Genomic DNA, 23,470 nt, shown 5'->3' with positions numbered 1-23,470 from the left:
ATGACGAAATGGTAACAGATGACAGATACGACGCTATGCAAGCCGATATGCATTAGAGGTATTAAACAGTTTCATGCGTTCATATCATGGCGTGGTGTGGCACCAGTGACGATGGTACACCCACGCTGCCTTCTGGCAGTCTTTGCTGCAGTACTTGGTGCGACGGCAGCGCCGGCACTTGGCAAATTGTCGCTGGAATTCCTCCCACTTGCCACACTTATAGTATGCGCACTGCCGGATGCCGCCTCGCGACTCGTCCTTGCGGCAGAGATTCCGCATCACCACACATGCCCAGTATTGCATGTCCTTGGAGTGGTGGCGAACCGTGAATTTCTCCACCAAGGGGAAGATGTTGACATCGTCCGGGAGCAGGTATTCATCTTCCTCCTCCGGAGGTTCGATGGGCGACACGCCGTCCTCCAACATTTGGAGCTCACGGTCAACCTTGAGCTTAGGGACGAGGTGGGAGTGCTGGAAATAAGAGCGCAGGTTGCAGTACTTGGAAACATATGCGAGTAACTGAAGCGACATAAGGACATCTTCGTCCTTGGGCATCGTCGTCAAGACGCCCTGCACCGCTGTGGTTGATCGGTCACGCACATACAGTGAGTATGGGCTGGGAACAACAGCAGGCGAGTTGGTAGTATTGGGGGCTTGCGTGGGTGAGAGGCCCAAGGCCCCATTCGTGCGCGTTGCATCGTTGTTGATCATGCTGCCATCCACAGTAGAACGGTGAGTGATGTTAAATGTCTCGGCTTCCTGGCTTTCAGAGGTATCATTGACAGTCAAGTCGTGCGTGTTGGAAACACCCTCCAGCACAGTTTGCCTGTCGCCGTCATCGTCGATCTCCATCCGGTTTTGGATACCAACGATCGGCTCAGCGGTCTCTCCAGAACCCGGGTCGTCACCCAGGGTCGAGCCCTCGCCGTTTCCATCATCAGACTCACCAGAGGCTGATTGCTGTTGCCTCAGGGTAGGCCGTGGTCGGGCGGAAGGGGCTTGGGTGTTGCTGCGCAGCTGCGCAGGACCGCTGGGAGTGGTTGGGGAGTCAGGCTGAGACGCAAGGCCGTTCTGGAAACCAGGTAGCATGCTGGGAAGCCTCTCTGTGTCGCGCACGGGGCGTAGGCCAAAGCCATCGGCTGCATCCATAGGAGGAAGGGCAGTGGCAAGGGGCTGCATCACCCGGTAGCGGTGAGCAGCATGGGCATAGCGGGTATCATTGGATCTAAGGTTGTGGGCATCCTGTCCAAAGGTGCTCCGTTCCGGAGGGGAGGTCACAGGCACCCGAGGGGACGATGTGATGTCCATGGCGTTTGAATCCGAGGCATGGCTGTCTTGGTAGAAAGGGGGGATTTCAATGTGAGGCGGTGGCGCCTGGCGGCGAGAGGGACGTTGCTCGGTGTTCGTCGATTGGTCCACATACACTGGACGCGAAGGGGCGTCGCTGGTGATGGGTGCACCTTTGGAGTGGTGTCGTGATGAATGTCTCTGATTTTCTGAATCCGCCCGTGCGCGGGCTTTCTCGACCACTTTAATATAGTTATCAAGGATGGTGGCAATCACGGGCACCATATCGGCTTCGACGACTCGAGTCCTCACGCTCTCCGAGCCCCGCACACCAATATTGACAACACATTGGAAGGCGAGGCTCCACTTCCACATCTCCATCAAATCCCGACTCCGACCCTCCTTGAGGATACATACCAGCCGTTCGATGCCGCCATCGACGGTCAGAATATCGCGGATACGGGCTGATGATGTGGTGAGATAGGCCAAATGGTTGAGGGAGTTGATGAGTGGTAGCGTTGATGTGCAATCCAAGGCACGCCGGTCGTAGAGGGTGGTTGTGATATTTACAGAGGCCTTGTTGACATTTGGGATGCTGAAGTTGACCTCCCGCATGGTGGGCGAGAGGATGGCTATGTGACACGGGATGAAGACCGGTCGGATGAAGAGGAGGATGTGATGTCTCGATCAAGGGCGATGTAGTTCAGCCCCTATGGTGAGATGGGAAGATCGACGGTAGGAACGTGACCGGGCGAAGAAACGAGGAAAGGAGGAGAATTGAGTCTGAGGCGAAATCCGTATCGATTATAATCCCGTCATCAAGTCTGAGTCAGATATACAATAGGTGAACAACGAGAGGGTGCTGTTGAGCAGGCTGATGGACGGGAAGGATGGACAGGAGATCGTAGAACGATAGACGAGCGGCGTGAAAGGGGAGAGAGGATTGTTCAGGCCAAGACCCGGTCCGTCAGAGCCTGGCGGCCACGATGAATCACGGAAGGAGAGTAGGCGTCGACGAAAGACGGGGGAGCGAGACGCAGGGACTGAGATTAGGCGAGGGAAAGACTGCGGGAATACGCCAGATTAAATTGGATGATGCCGCGAAAAGGCACTTGGGGTTAAGGCGAAGGGTTAATGAAAATGGCGACCGAGGGGGAAGTTGAGAATCGAAAGGAGGAGAGGAGGAGGAGAGATGGTCGGACTGGAAAAGCGAAAGCGGAGAGAGAGAGACAGAGAGACCACCGCTGGCCGTGTCAGGCGGTTTCGTCCTCCAGGCTTTTTGGCCCGCCACCCTTTTGCCTCTCTCTTACTCCCTCCCTCCCTCTCTGTCTTCTCCCTCCTTCTCGGATTTACTAAAAAAAGGGATCTACTCCAGGTCCTTCTCTCGCCCGGAAATTATATATATCAACTTGGTCCATCACGGAACTGACAATTAATGAGCGATATTTGGCCGTGTCTTTTTGCGCCCTTACCACCATGATGACCAATTCCCTTCGGTGTTCTTCTCTGCCTCTCGGGGTTTGCCACCGAATTCAGCATCCGACAACCTGACCCCCTTCTGACTGAAGATCTACCTGGTGACTCTCTTGCTACACAGTCCTAGATTTTTCGCAGTGGTATTATCCCTGGTCAACCACTTTCACATCTACAGTAATAGCACCGTGTCGCTGCCCCCAAGGTCGCGCGCATAATCCATCCTCTCGAACGGTCCCCATTTACCAGAACAAGCGGAGTCCTGTGTAGATCCAGGAGCAATGACCAGCCCGAGCACCCACCGGTGGTCCTGCATATGACTGAAGTGGTTAAGAACATTGAAATACTCATCTTATAGTCTCTTTCTCGGCCTTGGTCACGAGTTCCCCCCCTCCCCTTCATGTCGCTGGTGGTACGACTACAACGCTAAGTCCCTCAAGGTACACCGGTCTTCATGACCCTTAGGGGTTAATATCCCAGGGGGGAGGCAGAAGGGTGTTTACTATTCTATTGTATGGGACCGTGCGACATGATCGGTATCCCTTTCATATGAATATGTGTTTCTGATTATCAGTCATTATTGATAATTTCGTAATATATCCGATCTAGCTATCTTTCCGCAATCTCTCCTCCCTAATATGTGACATTCATTACCTGATTCTCGCAGGAGATAGATAATCTTTACCCGCAGATACAAATAGATAGGGATATCGATAAACCAAACCTTCAGACTGTGAAGTCCTCAAAACTAATTTAATTTTCCTGCATAATAACTCTCACAGATGATATATTTAGATTTGCAGAATCCTTAGTATCTACTATCTAATAAGTAGTAGAAGTCAACTGTAAACACCCCTGCTAGACCCATAACTAACCAACCAGTCCTCGTGAAGAAATCAAGACCATCCTCCCAAAAGACACAAATCAACCAGTCAATCACTATTATCCTGAAAAAAACCCGGCAAGCAATCAACAACCAAAGCACCCCCCTTACCCCTCTATCACAAAGCGCACAGACAGTCCAGTCCGTCACATTCTATGATTAGAAACACAGGGCACAATCTAGCCGCGAACCGCTGCGGACAAGATACTAAGTACCCAGCATTAACCGCCCACGAAGAAAAGCCAATGCCGGTGCGGACGAATCACGCACGATCATGGAGCTTCCAGATACACCCACATGCATCGAGCGGGCTGAAGATGCTGCGAAATAGACTACTAGTAGGCCTGCTTATCCCCCAGACAGTGTGTGCAGGGTTCAAGTTTCATCGTCGATGGACCGGGTTCGAGTCCATGATGATTGATAGTAGTAGGCATTGAAGTCAGCCTTGACTATATATAGAACGGGCTAAGGTTTTTAATTAGCGCTGAGGGGAGTTGCTTCTGGAAGGACGGAGTTTGTTTGTCCTTCGCAGGAAAGGCTGGCAGGCTGTATCATTGATGCGCAGTGATTGATTGCTTGATAGCCGGCATTGAGATTTGGTTAACGTGCATGATTCGTTTGGTTCATGCGTTGAGCCTATATCTATTATTGACACAGGCGGCTACTAGTATACTACGTTCGAGATTTGTTCAAGTGTCAGAATCAAACCACTTTGAAAATTAGTTGTAACCGGGGGACCAGAGACAACCGTTCCGTCACCTTCTACTAAGTCTATATTTGAAATCAGGATCGCTACCCAGCCTTGTCTAGATTGCTCTACTACTATCTATACCTTGGCGCTTCTCGGACATCCAACTCCGCTGTGTGAATTTGGTACATTGCAGTAGTAGTACAAGGTGTCCTCCGTAAGGCGGACTATTTAACTGCACTACATACTAGGTACTAGTCGATTTGGCACAGCCTCGGCTCGGACATGAGGCGCTGCACCAGGCAGAAATTCAATGTGTATTCCTGCAAAGGGGCCGATGTATTGCTTTATTAGCCTGCAGGCAGTAGTAATCTGCATGTAAAGGGCACTCTGCATGAAAATTATAAATCATGATGCAGCGGGTCGTTACGATCGGAACTGCCAATAAAACCAATGAATAGCAGTGGACGGACATGTAAGTTAGGAGAAAGTGGGTGCATTATACCATTGCCCGTGGAGCAATATTATGAAAATAATAAATTCTGGATATAGGAAAGTATGTGAAAACAGCTGAAATACTTTCATGCAGCTTCATTGTAGGCAGAAACAACAAAGGGACTGGAGTTCCATGGTACATCTTGCATGCCCAGGCCGTCAAAGCAGAATGATGGGGACAACAAACATGCTGCGGATAGTATCCGTACTCCGTAAGGCATCAGGGGACAATTGGCCTTGACCAGGTATTAATAAGCCGCAGCAGCTCCATTACGAATGCGACTAGACAATATCATTAATAATTCCGATAAATGAAGACCTTCCGGCGGAGGGGCATCGGATGGGCTAGTCAGGCACAGGTTGAGCGATCCTCCTCTCCAGTGGAGCGCCTTTCTCCAGGTGGACAAGCCGTACGCAGCAATACCCGCCCCATATCTGCCTTGGTATTGGACCTCCTGTCGATAGTCGATAGGCATCTAATTAGACAACAAGTGGTGACCAATTTCCCTTCCGAAGGTTAGACCCGCTTCAACGCACACTGACCATACCTATCTAATTCTATTCATCTCCCCTGCGAGTCTCACGAGTCATTGGGGGTGCAACTCCCGTAATTTGGACTTTTTGTCCTTTGTGATGAGACACTTTCTCAAAAATAATCGGAAGTAATTCGCCGGGGGCGGCCCTGGATAGTAAGTAGTAATCGTGATGCATCACCGAGGATGAGCATGCCGAACTTATGCCGTGATAAAAAGGAATGAGTTCTTGCAGCTGCAGCCGGCAATAAGATTCGGGAACCTGACGTAGGTGGATATTACCGTCTCCAACGCTATAGATTAAATGACCAGTAGGCGCTGCCGCTTTGCGGACAAGAGTTGGCTCGCTGCCGCACAAATGAATTAAAGAATTAGAGAAACCTGAGGAGCAAGGTAGATACTACCCGGTCCGGCACATCCCCCAGCAGATAGGTCAAACCACAAGAAGCAAAAGCAAATGGAAAGGAAAACAATAGCATTGTTCCCTGCGGATATACAACTGGATGCAGTAAGTGAGCGTGTTACTAAGCACCCAGTAAATTCCGATGTTTGGCCAACAAGTGGAATGAATGGAGAATAACCTCTGACTTGCATTTGCCCCAGCCATCGCAATAATCCATCCCCGCTTGGCTTTCGGCTCAACGCCTAGCAAATCTGCACAAGGAATTGTTGCTGCATGGTATGCACAGCATGAAGCTGGAGCTGGAGCTTACTTCTCAATGCATATCTTGCGAGAACGGTTGAAAGACGATACGGCTCTAATAGTAGTCTCGAAGGATGCGGCGGGTAACTAATCCACTAGATATTCGTCATCACCTATTCCGATATCTTTTTGCAAGGCAAAATCGGAAAAATCCAATAACCTGGCACAACAAATAACGGATTTATGCCTTCACGGTCCCTGAAAAAGGGTGTATCTCATTATGAACGGGACAAACTGTTGATCGAAGCAACATGCAGTATGGAGTAGATGTGGAATTAATCTCGAAGTCCGTCGGAGTCCCCATCTATCCCGGATTCGATACTCGATTCTGCAGGAGACAGACATGGTGAACCGTAATGTAGACGTTATCTAGCTATGACCATGATCTGCAAGCAGAGCATTCATTCTCCTCTTTCCTACCCGTTTAAGTAGATAGTCTTGGGAAAGGGGAGGAGGGTCGACTCGTGCAAGGCTTAGATGGACCGCCATTCGGCATGCAGAGAGCAATTCGCGTATTTTTGGTACCAATCCTTGTGGATATGCAACCTGGACTAACCGGCGATTCATGCACTGTCGGACTTTGCCCCGTGGGCAAGGAGATGAAAGTCGGCAGATGTCAAATGTCAACGGTAGAGATTATGTACTATGTAAGTGTCTAGTGAACCCTGTCCTACATTGAACCTTCCATGAACATTCCTTCAACTGCTGGAGATTTACTAGTTAGATGAATAGATACTCGACTACTCCGTATGGAGGTCCCCTATTTCAGATTTGAAGGAAGACCCGGAAGAATAATCCCAACTAATTCGATGAAATGCCCCCCCCTTTCAGAAATTCCCCTGTGGTTTTCGCGTCCCGAGCACCTCCACTTGTCGGCGATCTGGCCAACCAGAGGGGAATGGCAGCGGAAATTCTCCACCGGGTTGACCAGGGTGTAGACCACTTTCCCCCCCTTAGTGGCCTTGATGGAGACCTGGGACCATTTGGCGGAGTACCTACCTACCTGGGCACTTCGTACTTGGAGCTAGACTACTTGACTTAGTGGTCGTGGTATCTAGTGTCTTTTCTTCTGGCTGGTTTCCCCTTAAAACCAACGAGGAGGAGATAAGTTACCCCTGGGTAATGTAACGAGGAGAACAAGATGGACCGGTTGAAATTGACCCGACCAATTCTTCTGCTGGTTTGGCCAATCAGGGATGGCACGTTCCCTTTCTGGTGAATGAAGGGCTGGCCGGGTACGGTTTTCGTATTGTCACAGGAAGGTAACTTAATCCTCCACCGGATTTGGCTTTTTCATCAGGAGGCTCCGTTCTCTCTTTCCCCCCGATCCTCCTGGAGAGAGGGAAGAGGAAGAGAGAGGGGAGCTCCCCCTAACTAACTCACTAACCGGTTCTCCGATAATCATCATCTGCTGGCTGCTGCTTCTTCCTTCTTCTGGCACACAGTCTTATTGTTTTGAACCCATTTGGTGGCAGTGTTCTTGTATAATTGGTATTGTTTCACCAGCCAGGATCACCAGCCCAATATTATCGCCGCCCACCACCGCCGCAATAAGAGTAACATCATCAAATGTAATCTCATCTCATCTCATCCCCTCCCATCCTAATCCCATCCTAATCCCATCCTATCCTGAACTCTGGTCCCTGCGGTCTTGTGTATTATGTATTGTTGGCGTCGTAGTAGTCCGCGGTCATAGTCCGTACAGCCGCGTCTAGTAGAAGCCATCAGAGCCCCGATAGAGTAAAGGGCACGACTTGCTTTAGTCTGGTGAGGCCATACATGATTATTATTGGCGCTACGACGGAGTTACTACGACCACCTTCCATCTTAACTGCTTGTCATCAACTGGATTTTTCCCTGCCTTTTCCCTCTCTGGCCCTTCCGTCCGTCAGGCTCCTCTCTCTTTTCCCCCTTTCCCTCTTTTTTTATTTTTTGTTTTTTATCTTAATTTAATTTTTTTTTTTTCTCTTCCCAAGATCGTATCCTATCCCATCCCGATTACCACTACTACCTCGTGCTCTCTCTCTGCTTCAGCAGTTGATTGCTTGCTTTGCTTTCTTGCTTGCTCACTCACTCACTTTACTTACAACCAAAAAACCCACCCCCCTCCTTCCCACACTTACCACTACTGCTACTACTCCTCCCTACCACTAACTACTTTTAACTACTACTTACTTACTACTCTCCCTCCTCCCCCCCCCCTGCTGACTTAAACGCCCGAACCACCTCACCATTGCCCCGGGTCGAAACTTTCTTTGCTCTCGCTCGGTCGCTTCCGCCGTGCACTCGCTCCACACCCAATCAACCCCCCTCCTCGTTCTCTCACTCTCTCACTCCTTCTCCTTCCCTCTCTCTCTATTCCCATTCCTCCTCCCCCTACCGCCCTCTTCCCGCAACCCCCCTCTCGCGGTTCTTTCAGTCCCCTGGATCTCACGACGCCGCCGCCCGCCGTCAACTCAATTTCTTCCCCTCAGGCCCGTCTTCCGTTTCACAATTGACATCTTCCCTCTCCAGGGGCTCGTTCCGTCAAGATGGCCGACATGTCCGGCGAACAGATGCAGGCTAAGATTACCGCGGCTAGGCGCGAAGCTGAAGGCCTGAAGGACAAGATCAAGCGCAGAAAGGATGAGTTGGCCGATACAACTCGTACGCATCCCTCTTTTCCCTTTCGCATCTCATGGCCTCTTCTCGCAATGGGGGACAACAAATCGTCGTTGTACTCTTGATTGGTCGTGTGTTTCGTTTGCTGACTCTGGTTCCTTCTCTTCCCCCCCAACAGTCCGTCAAGTCGCGCAGAACCAAACTGAAACCTTGCCTCGTATTGGTATGAAGCCCCGGCGGACGCTCAAGGGACATTTGGCCAAGATCTACGCCATGCATTGGTCGACCGACCGCCGTCATCTCGTCTCCGCCTCTCAGGACGGAAAGCTCATCATCTGGGACGCCTACACCACGAACAAGGTCCATGCGATCCCGCTGAGGTCATCATGGGTGATGACCTGTGCCTATGCCCCGAGTGGAAACTACGTCGCCTGCGGTGGTCTCGACAACATTTGCTCGATCTACAACCTCTCCTCTCGTGAGGGTCCGACCCGTGTCGCGCGTGAGCTCTCCGGACACTCCGGCTACCTTTCTTGCTGTCGGTTCATCAACGATCGCAGAATCATCACGTCTTCCGGCGATATGACTTGCATGCTGTGGGATATCGAATCGGGCTCGAAGGTTACTGAATTCGCTGATCACCTTGGCGACGTGATGTCGATCAGCATCAACCCGACAAACCAGAACGTTTTCGTTTCGGGCGCCTGCGATGCCTTCGCCAAGCTGTGGGATATCCGTACCGGAAAGGCGGTGCAAACTTTCGCTGGACACGAATCCGACATCAACGCCATCCAGTTCTTCCCCGACGGAAACGCTTTCGGAACCGGTTCTGACGACACCTCCTGCCGTCTGTTCGACATTCGTGCGGATCGCGAACTCAACACCTACCAGGTAATGCTGGCAATCTGTTTCGCGAATAAATCAGTGGCTGACGAATGATCTTTCCAGAGCGACCAAATACTGTGCGGTATCACCTCCGTGGCCTTCTCCGTTTCTGGCAGATTGCTTTTTGCTGGTTACGATGACTTCGAGTGCAAGGTAAGATCTGACTGAAGCTGCCCAATTAGTTGTAATATAGGACAACCGGCTGATCATATTTCACCTGCAGGTCTGGGATGTCCTGCGCGGAGACAAGGTTGGATCCCTGAGTGGTCACGAGAACCGCGTAAGCTGCTTGGGAGTCAGCAACGATGGCATCAGCTTGTGCACTGGATCCTGGGATTCTCTGGTAAGCTTAGCAAAAGCATCACTTTGGTGGACTGGGCTGTGCAGCATACTAATCGTCCTCCGTCTTACAGCTCAAGGTCTGGGCCTGGTAAAAAAGCAAAACGAACAAAAACAGCAAAGATACCCTGTCTCAGTCTTTTGCGACGTCCTCATTCCAAGTTTCTTTTTTCCTTTTTCTGCGCCACTAGGCTAAATGTCCGCCATTGTACGATAATCTTTTTCACCGGGAGCAAATCTTGTCGCCCTTGCTCCATAATGTACTATCTCGGAGTACCGGCAAAGTTACCAAGAAGCGAAAAATCACGGGGCAGTCAGGGTGCCTAAGCATGTCGGGGTTGGGATTCTGCCGCCGTTCCCAGCTGGGTGTGACGAGCAAGAATACGCAAAGAGAAGAGCAGAATGCCAACACGAACCGACAATGCTCGACTACTGGTGCGGTGGGTTGTAATAATGCTATTGATGTTTGAGACCTCGGGATCGTTGCACGGATATCAGTGCGTTGCTGGGCAAGAGGCAGCGCATCTCACATGTCATCTTTTGAGCTTCGAAGATTTGCAGGCCCCTGTTCTTATGTATTCGCGGGCTTAATTTTCTTACTTGTGTTCATTTCTTTCGATCTCGTTTTACCCTTCACCCTTACTAACCCCATCCCCCTCTTCGACGTCTTTCCCCTTGTCTTTTTCTTCAATTTCTGACCTCGATTACTACCCTGATCGAGTATTTTTTTTTTTTCTTTTTCCTTTCCACTTTCACCTTTTCTTTCTCCCACCCCTTTTTCTTTTCTCTGACCTTTCTTACTCACTATCTTCTGTACTTTTTGCGGGTGATGGATGGAAAGGGAGGGAATGTTTCCGGATAGGCCATGACGTTTTTCCTTTGACTCTTACTGCGATCTCCTTCTGTTCTAATCATCAGCCTACGTCTTGAAAGTGTCGGTTGTGTCATTTGAGTGTTTTCAAGCGGGCTTTTCCTTTATTATATCTGGTGTTGAAATCGACCATGTTTCCAGCAAATCTTTCCTTTATCCCTCGGGGGGTTCGCCCCACGAAGTCATGTTCCGCGGCACTCTTATGTCCCGGCCTGGTGGTCAGCCAAGGTGTGGCAGAGAGTTGTTAGGCAGCCACTAGTACAAATGACAGGCAATACTTTTTGGAAAAGCTCAATAATCTCTTTGCAATATCCTGTTTTGTGTCATTGTTCCTGCTTGGTTCACCCTGCTTGGGTAGGGTTCGCTGGGATAGAACCGGGAGTGTCAGTTGGGGAGACCAGGGGGCTATATCCGTGATAGATAAAAGGGCGCTGGGATCGCTTGCAGCGGCCAAAAGGTCAGTCCTACTGGCAACGGACCAGCGTACACGGGATGTCCCAAGTTATTAATAGTTCCCACACGCGTGGGGTCGGCTGATCTATCGCCCTATACTTACTTACGTACCACTCTCGGGATGAAGGATTTGCCCGCGGAAGAGGAGTAACGAACAGGCAAGGCAACGATTCCGTACTCCACCGGGGACGGGGCCAGATCAACAGGTACAGGATGACACTGTCTAAACCGGGAGGGCAGGGCGAGCTTTTACTGGAAGGCCAGAACCTGGAAGGCCATTGTCCGGATCTCGCCCGACGGCGGAGCCCACTGGATCTGGGGGCCCTATCCAAAAGATGTGTCACTTGTTGTCTCCACCAGGGCGGCCAGCGCGGGCGATGCGCAAACCGTTAGGATCCGAGGTGAACACGTCGAACGCAAAACTTACCAGAAGCGGTGTTGGGAGTTCTTGTTGAGGGAGAGGAGCGACAGGATTTTTTCTCCGTTGATGGCGATGAAACACATCTGATGCTGCTAGATCCACTGGGGAGCTGCCAGTTGTCAGAGCAAGGAGGATCCTGATTTCCATTTGGAGGTAACCATCCAAGCAAATGGCCCTCTCTTTGCGAAGTCCCATCCTTCGTGTCCTCCAGCACACCACGTCATCAGTCGTGTGGACATTGAGTTAAAGGGTAATCACGCGGTGGCATGAAGGTTTGGGGGGTACAAGGGGAGAAAAGAGTGTGGGAGAGCCAAAGCATTGCCACGAGATCCCACGTCGTTGTGGATGAATTAGAGTGTCGGCTTTTGTGGGCTCTATAGTACGATTTTTTACAAGGACTTCCAAGTCACATTTTGAGCTAGCCATTCGCTTTAATTCCAGCCCTAGTCGATTGATATTTCGATCTTATACACACTAAATCATGAAAAACCATTGCTATTCTTTTAATTGAGCCCGCCAGCCGCACCATGGCCACAGCCATTGGGGGATCAACCATGGCACCTGGGGCAACAGAATAGGATGAAATGGAAGGTTCTTCGCGGCTTCTTTCCCCGGGGGCTGATCTCCGATTTCTGAAACACCGCCCCTTTTTCCTACTGGCTGATCTTCGCTTTCGGGCAGCCCGTCCCTCTCTCTCTTCCCCTTCCATCCTTCGGGCCTCGATTGTTTCATCTCCCGCCACTTCCTTCTTTCCACATCCCCCCTCAGCCTCTCTTCTCTCTCCCTCTCTTGCCTTTTGCTGCCTTCCCTTGGATCAACACTCTGGATTTCCCTCTCTCTTAGGAAAAGCACCGGAGCGAAAACCATAAAAATATTCTGAAACGTGTACTAACACTCTCTGGGACACGCTCCTCTACCCCCCCTATTTTTCGTGTTGGATACGACCCTTCGTCATTGGTTTCGCTTCTTTTTCTCGTTTCATTCGCTTTCTTCCCCCCCGCCAGCTGCTCCTTACCAGGCAAAAATTTTTTGAAATCGAAAAAATAAACTAGGCCCTTACGGTACCCCATCGTCGACGCAGATCAAGGCGCAGCCAAGCTCTAAGAATATCATTGACATTGTCATCGTCTTCGACCTTGTTTTAAAGCCCGGAACCCCCCCGCTTCCTCCTTCACGATGTCATCTGCTCAAGACGAGTTCAATCAACTCATAAACAACAATCGGGAGAAATTCTCTTCTCATCCTGAGGACCGTGACAACGACTCGGTTCACTCCTCTGACGCATCCTCGGACCACGACGAACCCCAATTCTCGGACGCCGAAGACACTCCCTCTGCCATGCACTCCCGCAACCCCAGCAGTTATCGCGTCCCCAACACCGTGTTCGACGCCAACACTGGCCCCAAGGGTGTCATCGCCGATGCCCAGGCCTTTGAGCGTGCTCGCAAGAGCTCCTTTCGCAGAACCCTTCTCGGCGTCGCTGGTCTCGATCGCTCCCACTACAACAAGTCCGTCAACGATGACGCTACACTCCTCCAGAACTCCTCCCCACCAGATGGATCTTCCGCTAGCGATGATGAGGAACGGTTTCTTCACCAATGGCGCGCGGCCCGCATGCAGGAAATGCAGGCCCGCAGCCTGAGGAAGCCTAGTCCGCGTCGCAAATTGTACGGGTCTGTGGATATTGTCGATGCGGTGGGATACCTGGATGCTATTGAGAAGGTCACATCCGGCACGGTAGTAGTCGTCTGCGTTTATGACCCAGAGGTATGTTCTACCCAATTGTACTATTTGTCAAGAAAACTTGTCGCTGACCCGACGCTTCTATAGTCCACAACCAGCAGCATTGTTGAAGACTCTCTCAACACCATTGCTCGTCGTCAACCCACTGTTCACTTCGTCAAGCTCCACCACGAGATCGCCGAGATGGATCACATCGAAGCCCCCGCTCTGCTAGCATACAAGGACGGCGATGTCTTTGCTACGATCGTCGAGATCCTGAGACAGATTCCCAAGGGTCGGAGCTGCAGCGCAGACAGTCTTGAAGACCTGCTCAGATCGTATGTTTCATCCCCGTATCCCTTACCAATGACCAAATCACTGACCAATCAAACAGATACCGTATCTTGTAAACGAACAAGCATTCTAGAAACGCTAAATATTCCTCTCTTCACGTTCATATGACAGCGATAATGTTCTCTGCACGAACACTTCAAAATGCAGCAAAGCGGGCGTCCAGGTCATCTCTATCCTCTTTTCCTTCTCTTGCATCCTCGATTGGCCGGCAGTGTGTCTTGGTTGTTTGTTATTTCCTTTTGTTTCTCTTTTTCATTTGTTCGGGTACATGCATGCATATAGACGGATCTACAGTACATACTTGACAGTACTACTGGTGTTCAGGCAGGCAAGGCTGGGCCTTTGATTTACATGGTTGATTGATTGATTGTTGCTTGCTTGATTGACCTTGAGCTTGAGATATCCAACACGGTTCTTGGTTTTTCTCCTTTTCGTTTTATCTCCTTTCAGATGCCACGATGTGTTATTATCCGAGACCGACTACCTATCTACTTATTTATCTACTGCTCGGAACCTACTTAGTACCGCTCGTATACGTAGCATACACATCATGCCACCAGGCATTGTATTACATCATACCATAGCTCATAAACACATAGCAAACGGACTCTACACTCATCAGCATACATCATTACGATACTATATACATAATATTTTCCCGTAACAAAACCCTTACCCAGTGTTAAAGTACTTAGTAGAACACCCACCTCACCTAACTACCAAGTACCAAAAGTACTACTACTTCGTACTACCACTACTACTGAAGTCAAGCCAGTATCCATCATCATCATCATCATCATCATCAAGTGCAATACTTCAAAATGAGGTAATTCTCTTCTCAATTCCCGCCTGTTTCACAATACAGTGCCCAAATTATTGTTTTTTATTTCGATACTAGCCAAACCACCCCCCGCCTGTCTCTGTTCCGCTACTTATTGCACGATATCATTATTACCCGTCCATCCATCCATGCATCCATTTACCACTTTAATTCTCTCCCCTTCTTCCTGGTTTGTTTTTATTTTGTGATAGTAAAGAGAGAAAGCACACCCAAAAATACAACCCAAATGGAGACTAGTAAATAGACAAGTAGGTTTAGGTAGAAGTAAGCAATCAATCAAGATAGACAATAGACAAGTCCTAGTAGTTGTTCATAGATGCGAAATGTAGCCAGTAAGGTAAGGTAAGGTAAGTAAAGTACTCCGTAGTAGGTAGTTAGTTAGTAAACTTTGAGTGGAATAAGGGGGAGGGAAAATAACAGCCAGAGAGATACAACAAGATAGCAATTGTTTCGCCCAAAAGAGGTCTGATAAAAGCAAAAAGAAAAGAGAAAATATGGGGTAACTAAGTTGTTGTTGCTTTTGTTCACAAAGCGCCTTTCTCCTGCGTGAAATCCCACAGCATCTTGATTAGGGTGTCTGGAAGAGTATATAGGTCGACGTGGAATTCTCCCTCTGTGATGAGATTGAATTGGTTAGTTAGTGGGATGAGAGATTTCAAAAAAGGTATTGGTATCTTACGCTCAACATCGTTCTTGGTATACGAGTCTGGGGCTTTGTTGTCGTGCACCATCTGTACTACCTGAAGGAGGTCGTCTTCGCCGAGTCGCTGCAGACCGTCGGCCAGCTTGTCCATGTCGACCTGGGATTGGGATCATGTCAGATGTGTTTCTAGTATGATTTTTCCTCTTCTGAGGTCGAGACATCGCTTACACTCTTCTCTGTCCGCTTCTTCTTCTTGGATCCCTCCTCTCCGGTTGCGGCGCGTTTCGACTTCACGCCATTCTCGTCTCCTGGGACGGGTCCGGATTCGCGGAGGAGGGCTAGTAGGGCAGGCTTGGGGTTCTTGAACGTCTGTGCGGGAGAGAAGAATTAGCACAATCAATGGTGTCTGGGAGTGCTGGGAAAACACTGAGAGCCATCTACTCACAATAACGTGCTTGGATTCGTAACGAGGCTGAGCAAAGTTCAGATCGTGCGTAACGAAATGCTCCTTGTCGGCGGCAGTGAGGCCTATCTGCATGTCGAACTCACCCCATCCTTCCTCTGAGATTCTGAAAGGGGGGTTCTTGAAAGCTGTTCCGATGTCAGCAGCTGCTAGTGATCCATCTCCCAACTTTCTTGTGTAAAGTCGACCAGCTCTATCGCCCGGTTTTCAATGGCCTGACGCGAATCGAGGGGTATCTGAAGCGCAGAGGTGACGTACTCTGAATGGCCCTGTCGCCGAAACTAGGGTGCAGCGTGTATGTCACTTTGTCAAAGACATTGGCAGGCACCTGCTCGCCGTGCTCATTGACAACGTAGATCTCAATTGACCATGATCGGAGGGGGAATCCTTCAACGCCGGAGTCTTTGTTCCTGTAGACGCGAAGACGCGCACGAGGTCAGCAAAGAGAGACCTTTCCTCATCTCAAGCTTCTGCCCTTGTGCCATTCTCTGCAGAGGTAACCGTGTAGGAAGCCAAGCGCACACCGAATCGCCATCGCGCGAGGACCGACAACAGATGTGTGAAGAAGGGGAGAAGGATAGGCAGCGATGACGGGGAAGAGAAGCGGCGGTGATTCAGGAAATGACTCGGGAACCGGGAGGATTAGTAGGAGACAACGTACACGATGTGCTGCTCGGTCACCAATCTGACATTTCTCTTAACCTGTAGAAGTAGAGCAAAAGCGTCACGTCAGTGTCATGCGATCGAGTGGAAAGTAGACCGAGTTTGTTCGCGTCAAGCGCCAGTGGGAGAGTGGTGCCATTGCTGAATCTGGGGAGGGAAGCGGAACTCACGTCAGGCATCTTGAAAGAGGAGGGTGGATCAATCGCCCGTCAAAATCAGAAGAAAAGAACTAGAGGTTGTCTTCCCAGAGACCCTTCCCGCGAAAGTCTGAATGGGATGCAGGAGCTATCGGATGTAGAGGTCGCGCGATGCCTAGGTGAGGCAAAGTCGGATGTTTGGCGGGAGTTCCTGTCGGAAATCCTGCAGATTTCGGAGCGGAGTGAATGGTTGTTAGCGGGGGGAAGGGTGCAGTTCAAAAGGTGTCCGACCAGCGAGGGATGGGGTTAGACGTAGAAACAAGAGAGGGAGGAGGAGTGAGCGAGAGTGAAGCTTTCCGCGGGCTGAAAGCCGGGTGGGGGATTGGAAGTGGTTATTGACTGCCGGACGGCCTCTTTCTTTCGACGCGGCGGCGCGACGACGCCCAAGGGTCACTCACTCACTAACTAACCGCCAGCGTCCAACAGCTACAGCCACCCACATTCGAGTTGCATCTCATTACTACTAGCTTTTCAAGGAAGGGGGGTTTTCTGTGCTCGGGAATTCACTTCAATTTTTCGAATGTAACATCGCGGGATAATCCATCTATTCGAAGTTTTGGGGGGAGGGAAACAAGGGAAATCCCTCCACTACTACTATCATCAGAGGGAGAGCCAAGTCAAACTCTATCGATCGATTGTATAGGTACAATAGGTGCAGGCAGAGACTTCGTGAATTTCATACGTATATTTTGGGGGCATGTGATGTCTATCTACTGTGTACCAAGTCGCACGACATGCAAGGGACCACATGGCCGAAAAACCAAGGACCCATGCATGCATCGACTCATGGTCTCGCCATGACCGGCGTCATTAATTCTGTTTTCTCTCAAGCAGGGGCAGTGAAAATGGTAAGGAGCTTGATGCTTGTGAGAAGAGAAAGGGGGAAACAAAGATAAGTCGGGATGAAGGTGAAATAGGTCTTTCATGAGCAGTCCACATCAGACTCGTTATGCTGGGGGAAAGGGAATCAAAATGTTCATTAACAATAGCCCTCTATATCACTGATGACCGGGAAAATCCGAGGCCAGGAACCTGCTTACTGCTGGCTAAGCAGCTTCTCGTTCTCTTGCTGGGCCTTCTCGAAAGCGTCCTTGAAGAGGTTGGCGTCTAGAATTCGATGTTAGCAAAATGAACCTCCCCCCCTTCTGTATCTCGATGTCCACTTACTCTCACTGTTGGCAAAACGGATGGCCAGGGTCTGCGCCTCGGGCTCACCCTCACTGACATCAGCGGTAGCGTTCCAGACCCAACTGCGGTCACTGCCAACGTTGGGGCTCAACTTCATATCGGGAACAACTAAAAGATCGATTAGCCATCCAAGTCCACACCAAACGATGAACGGCAACACTCACTGTAGTGGTTAGCGCAGACCTTGAGGGTCTTGTCGCGGCGCATCACGAGGCGGGTCTTCTGGTTCTCCTTGTGCTTGAGCAGGCGGACGTCACCGGTACCACGCTCCTTCCACTCCTTGCTGTCACGGTCGAATCTGAAAAGCTTGGCACGCATCTTGAAGGTCTGCTCCTCCAGCTCCTCGTTGGTCTTGGTCTCCACCTTCTCGGTCAGGCGGATGACAGGCTCGAAGTGAACCTCAGGGGACTCGGGGGCCTCGTCCTATAAGTTTGTAACAACATGGTTAGCCACCAGTAGCCAATATAACGATTCTGTCGTAAAACGTTTGCAGAATCCAGCAAAAGGCGGACGAAGAATCAGGGGTAAAGAGGAAAAGTGGACATCAATGGAGGGGAAAGCGGGGTAACGGTTGAACTGGCGTAAGGGGACCATCGACACCAGCATAGCGAAAATCAAATGCATACCTCATCTTCACCCTTCTGAGCCTTGGAAGAGCCGGAGGGCTCGTCCTTAGCATCCTCAGGCTCCTCCTGCTTCTCCTTCTTGGGGCCACCGCCGAACATGGAGAAGACGCTGTCGGTGGTCTTGGTGGCAGTGTCCTTGACGGCCTCGGCAGCGGACTCGGTCACCGACTTGGACTCCTCGGGCTTCTCCTCAGTCTTGGTCTCTTCGGTGGCGGTGGTGGTCGTCTCCTCGGGCTTCTCAGCGCCCTCAGGAGCGCTGATGGTGGGGTCGGGCTTGGTCTCAGCGACGTCAGACATGGTGGGTGGTATGCGTTGGCTGTCAAATTTATAAGCGGGGAAGTTCCGATAGATATGGATGTTTCTGGGGATGTACCTGGTAAGAAGGAGGAAAGGAAGAAATGTATCGGGGAAGTGGGAGTCACTGAGGAGGGGTGGGAAAATATGGACGGGGTTGTTTTGAGGTGGGTAGGTTCATTGCCTAAGCGCCTAAGGCCGCACTAGCGCCACCGCCCTGCAAGTCTGGCTTTGCTGATGCCGGCGGGCGATCCGCAGTAACTATAACTTCTATCACTACTCCTTACAGAGAGACGTCTAGAGACCGAATTCACTCGTGAGGAAAATCGAAAAGGTCATGCACGTGGCAAGTGTCAACATACTCCACTGATACATAATCCAGCATGTATTTCAGGAATTTATCCCATGATTCAGTCCGACCCTGATATCTGACCCATCCTTTCGCCTGCGAGCAACCCCAATAAACCAGCCCAAGAAGCAATCAACATAGGAAATTACATGAAAGGAATGAATGTTATTCTGAAAAAACTACTGCCGAAATGTTGGCCTCCAATTATGAGGCACAGCGACAATAGCCCTATTGTGAACACTCCGACTGCTGACAAGTCCTCCGTCTCACCAGACTTCGGGCTCTCTTCTGCGCCGTATCCAAAGCCTTGCATTTCCTCGCATCTCGGAGGCGTTCTTTCACTGCACCAAGGTCAAGCGCATGTGCATGGGAGCTGATCTTGTCCCATGTGCCACTCATCATCTCTCTGGCTCCTGTATGCACTTTATGGGTCTGAGCCTGCAGTGCAGACGAGACAGCTAAAAGTGGCTGCACGGCACCTTTCTTGACGACTTCGGTAAACTGCTCTGATCGGGACACTACTATGTCCTTCGTTTCGCGGGATATTTGCACCGACTCGGGTCGCAAAGTAGACGCCTCTTTCCGTAGAAAGTGCGCCCTTCTTACAACATCTCCCATGAGCACTTGCAAATCGGTGCAGACCCGACCATAGACCTCGGACAGTCCGGTCTGCGCAGTAGCAAAGTCTCGTAAAATCTGAGAGGCAATAAGATGGGCTGCGCGTTTCCAGTTCTGGATCTTCAACCACGGTGTCCCGAAGTCCACAGATGTTGTCTGTATGTGGGGTTTCGTTGTAATCGTAGTTAGTGTCACATCCACCTGACCGTATGCATCCGCGCGATCTAGTTTCAGCGTGTACACCCCGTCGAATAACATCGAGAGTTCATACTCGAGAGGCTTGTCATTCCGACTGACTTGGACGTTAAACTTTGGCTGTTTTTTGCCAAGTTTGTGAGGCGGCTTGATTACAAGATGACAATCACCGACCACCTGGATTTCAAACGAGTCCGTCATTTCATGCCGTTCGGAAACATACTGTACGCCTTCTATCAGGTCGTGTAATCGCGTGTTGCTGCCCACATGGTCCCCTCGCAGCTCGAGGTCGCCAAGCGATGTAGGCAACACGGAAAGTGATGTCACTGTATGCAAGAAGCTGGTAGCTGGGACACTGCTCGAAACAGGGGTGACAGCTTTGGTTAGTGTATGGTCAGCATATTGTCGAGAAAAGGTCGAGTTAGCGGCGAGCATGGCTGTATGGCCTAAGAATACGAATACAATAGATAGGATACTGAAAGCAATGAAACGATACGCAGACATCGACACCCCATAGTCGCCAATATAAGGACGAGAGAGGTCTTTATGGATGGATGTGCACCATTTCCAAAATGATTTGGTGCGCGGGGAATCCAAATCCTCCAACGCCATTTGACATGGTTTTCTGGGACAGATGGTTGCTAGGGACGCCAGGTTTCTGTTGAGTTGCCCGGGTGTAATACTTTCAAAGGTCTTCAGATCGATAGGATACCTCCTGAGAACCTTGGACTTTCCGTCCAGGGCATTGCGGAATTCCAGACACATGTGGAGACTGTGGGGATTAAGAGGGACAGGGTCTCTAGACATCGTCCAGAGCGGCTTTTCCGAGATGACCATAGTCGGAATACCGTGTCGTTCCATGAGGATGCGGGCCATTTTCTGGGTCTCAATGTCTTCGGGAGTATCAGTGCCAGATAGGAAAAAGATGGCGACATCAGGGAGCGCCCATTGGACCGAAGATGAAATACAATAATCGGCCCCTGACCACATCGAAGAGCATGGTGGCCGACCCTTGAATTTGAGTGTGATTGTGCTGGGCTTGTCCATGTGGGGATCCGCGGTAGCCTCGGTGCATTCGTCCACAATAAGCTGAACATGAATGGGAAGGAGCTCGGCGAAATTGGGAACTGCGCCTGCACCAAAGGACGTTGGAACGACATGATACCTGGAGGACTCTGTAGAACTGCTCTCGAAACCGCTATAGGTGCTCGACACTAACACATCACCGATTTTATCGAGAATGATGTTTCGAAATTCAGGGCTGCCAATATATACCACATGGAAAGGCTTGTCGGTGTCAAGGCTTTTCCTAGTCATGGTCTGCTGCACGGTGGCCGTGACAGTCGAGCCTTCTGACCTGTTAGGAAGCTCTTGCTCCAATTCTGCTGTGTCAGATCCTTCGAACACTCGGATGGTATGCTTTAGTTCTACCCGTTCAATTTCGGGCCAGTTCTCCGGTTCAATGAACTCGATGGACTCAACCGACTGCCGTAAAGCCGTCTTGGTAGTTAGGTTGCTGTCATCGATCGAGTTTCTTATGTGAGGGAAGGCCGATGAGAGTTCCTGGGACACTGAAACGTTGCTCCTGGATTCATAGCCATCACCATCAAACCCATCCTCGTCATTTGTATCCATGTCGCTGTTGCTGGACCGGCCATCGAGACTTGCTACGTCATCAGGACCGGTCTGATCGATCAAAGACCCAAGATCTGTTTGTTCAGAGCGAGTGCCATCTTCCGAGTGCACGTCGGATGCACTCATCGTCGCCCAGCTTTCGCTTAGGGACTTGGAGTGGTGTTCCATTGGAGTTGACGTCATACTGATAGGCCGCGATCGCGATAACCACTCCTCTACAGAGGCACTCAACGGCGGGAGAGTGGGATACTGTAAGCTTGAAGCGGTTGAAGGGTGTTGGGAAGGCCTGGGGTGAGGCTCTGAAGAGTCAGCCATGGTGTTTGCGAGTGAATGTTCATCAGTAAGGTTCTTGAGGGAAAGAGCAAGTGAAGAGCTGCAGAGTGGAGCTTTGACCGGAAGCAGAGGACGACGGATAAGCTCAGGAATGAAGAGGATGAAGAGTCAGCGGAAGTATACGTTAACTTCAACAAAGCAAGTTCTGCTGTCTACTACAGGAACACTCTGGCTGGGGGAGAGTCTGCCTGGATTGTCCGAGCCTAATAGGCAGATGCCCGATGACAGCCTAGGCGGACGATGAATTGCAAGTGGGGGTGAGGCGCTTGATGCTGCTGTTGTTCCTCGCGGCCCGGGCGGAAGATTAGGTCAGGTGCCTCACTCGGGGCAAGATGGATTTAGTTCATCAACGTGTTTTCGGAAACTAGCGGTAAGTGGAGGGGGGAAAGCCTTGTAAAGAGAAACCGACCGAAGGTGAGTTGGGGAAAATGGGAGCAAAGGTAGTAGGGAAATGCAACGGTCAAGGGAGATAGATAGATAGAGATGACTGGAGTGACTGGACCGGAAGAGAAGGTGACGGCTATCTTGCGCGGGGCACCTGACATGGGATTATCACGGCAGTCGTGACTGGATGTCACTAAGTAATACCTCAACCCTCTCTCTGGCTGGGTCAGGTGGGAGTTAAGGTTTCCGTTGCTCAGGCTTAGCGGTAAGTAAGTAGTAGGAACATATCTCATCAGGTGTTTGTTGGCTGTCTATCATGGCTGCAGGAGACGCCAGTGACCCCAGCTCCAAACTATCGCCGATAAGGCATCCGTTATCAGGCTACTCTCAGGCCACTACACCCGATCTAGACTAGTAGGCCCCTCCCCCAATCTTGGAGAGGGTCCAAGTCTTGGTCTTGATTCTCCCCTTTGACCCTTTCCTTAACTGTCCCGAGAACTGAAGATGACCGACCAGATAGACAGTATTATTTTAGCACCAAATACCAGGAGGACTTCACATTACTAGAACATCCCATGCAACTATGGACAAACAGTAACTTCAAGACTTGAGACCATGACAATATATGGATGCGCGTGATTGTGTGATTGAAAATGAAATGAAAAACCTCCCGTTTCAGCACGAGAGAACAGAGAGAAGCATATAAAGTAGATATGTACATTTCATGACATGATGTGGGAAGAACGGGGCATCGAACTAAAAAGAAATATTCAAAGGGGAAAAGAAAACAGCAAATTGATGTCAAAACAGCAAAATAGGAACACATGAGGCTTGCACCAGGTGGTGGTAAGTAGGGACAAAAGACATTTGATAGGTGCTAGTACGGTGCGGATGGCCCGTTCAGCAGGAGGTAAATAAGTAGGCTCTAAGAGATCTGCAACAATGTCTGGTCGTTGTCGGTCGGCGATCCTTCGCTTGTCCATACAACACCCCCCCAAATACCAACTGGAGATTTGCTGTTCGCTGCCTGACAATGTCAGGGGTAAGCCACGAGGGCGAATGAGAAACCACCAAAGCATGCCCACCACCACCAGACATTGGGTATCACAAGCAGACGCATCCAGCCACGCAACCTCACAACGTATGTTTGTGCTCAATACGAGGAACGAGATTGCTTCTGGCCTGCCATCGCTCCAGTGAGCCGACCAGAAACGTGGTCCAGACGAATGACTTGGTAGCCGACTTGGATTCCCAACAGCACGACCTTCTGAGCATACACTTGTTTTCTTTTTAGAGTGATTGCGGCAAACCAGGTGAGATATACGAAGCACGC

At 50.4% G+C, this 23,470-nt stretch overlaps 5 protein-coding genes across 5 annotated transcripts; 2 read left to right on the top strand and 3 right to left on the bottom strand.

Annotated features, from left to right (window-relative positions):
• Window positions 1-84: 84 nt before the first annotated feature.
• On the bottom strand, window positions 85-1,902 carry samB (MYND-type zinc finger protein MUB1; the record flags this gene model as incomplete). Its single annotated transcript, XM_035495503.1, has 1 exon — window positions 85-1,902. The coding sequence occupies one exon, from the start codon at window positions 1,900-1,902 to the stop codon at window positions 85-87; it is 1,818 nt and encodes a 605-aa protein (XP_035351396.1).
• A 6,691-nt stretch (window positions 1,903-8,593) lies between these two features.
• On the top strand, window positions 8,594-9,982 carry AtWU_00386 (WD40 repeat domain-containing protein; the record flags this gene model as incomplete). The annotated part of the gene is made up of 5 exons (XM_035495502.1): window positions 8,594-8,708; window positions 8,842-9,554; window positions 9,612-9,701; window positions 9,772-9,891; window positions 9,962-9,982. 5 exons carry the CDS (start codon window positions 8,594-8,596, stop codon window positions 9,980-9,982), a joined length of 1,059 nt encoding a protein of 352 aa, XP_035351395.1.
• A 2,826-nt stretch (window positions 9,983-12,808) lies between these two features.
• AtWU_00385 (phosducin family protein) lies at window positions 12,809-13,764 on the top strand (the record flags this gene model as incomplete). Its single annotated transcript, XM_035495501.1, has 3 exons — window positions 12,809-13,399; window positions 13,463-13,692; window positions 13,749-13,764. The coding sequence occupies 3 exons, from the start codon at window positions 12,809-12,811 to the stop codon at window positions 13,762-13,764; spliced, it is 837 nt and encodes a 278-aa protein (XP_035351394.1).
• Window positions 13,765-15,073: 1,309 nt separating this feature from the next.
• On the bottom strand, window positions 15,074-18,626 carry AtWU_00384 (putative Ran-specific GTPase-activating protein 1; the record flags this gene model as incomplete). Its single annotated transcript, XM_035495500.1, has 9 exons — window positions 15,074-15,162; window positions 15,229-15,349; window positions 15,421-15,561; window positions 15,638-15,783; window positions 15,914-16,065; window positions 17,556-17,622; window positions 17,683-17,811; window positions 17,868-18,126; window positions 18,330-18,626. The coding sequence occupies 9 exons, from the start codon at window positions 18,624-18,626 to the stop codon at window positions 15,074-15,076; spliced, it is 1,401 nt and encodes a 466-aa protein (XP_035351393.1).
• Window positions 18,627-19,200: 574 nt separating this feature from the next.
• On the bottom strand, window positions 19,201-21,735 carry AtWU_00383 (uncharacterized protein; the record flags this gene model as incomplete). Its single annotated transcript, XM_035495499.1, has 1 exon — window positions 19,201-21,735. The coding sequence occupies one exon, from the start codon at window positions 21,733-21,735 to the stop codon at window positions 19,201-19,203; it is 2,535 nt and encodes an 844-aa protein (XP_035351392.1).
• Window positions 21,736-23,470: the final 1,735 nt, after the last annotated feature.

The sequence above is a fragment of the Aspergillus tubingensis genome, assembly GCF_013340325.1.
Source record: "Aspergillus tubingensis WU-2223L DNA, scaffold_1, whole genome shotgun sequence".
In the NCBI taxonomy this organism is placed as follows: Eukaryota; Fungi; Ascomycota; class Eurotiomycetes; order Eurotiales; family Aspergillaceae; genus Aspergillus; species Aspergillus tubingensis.
Note: the sequence above shows the minus strand (reverse complement) of the source record. Positions and strands in the feature narration are given on the sequence as shown.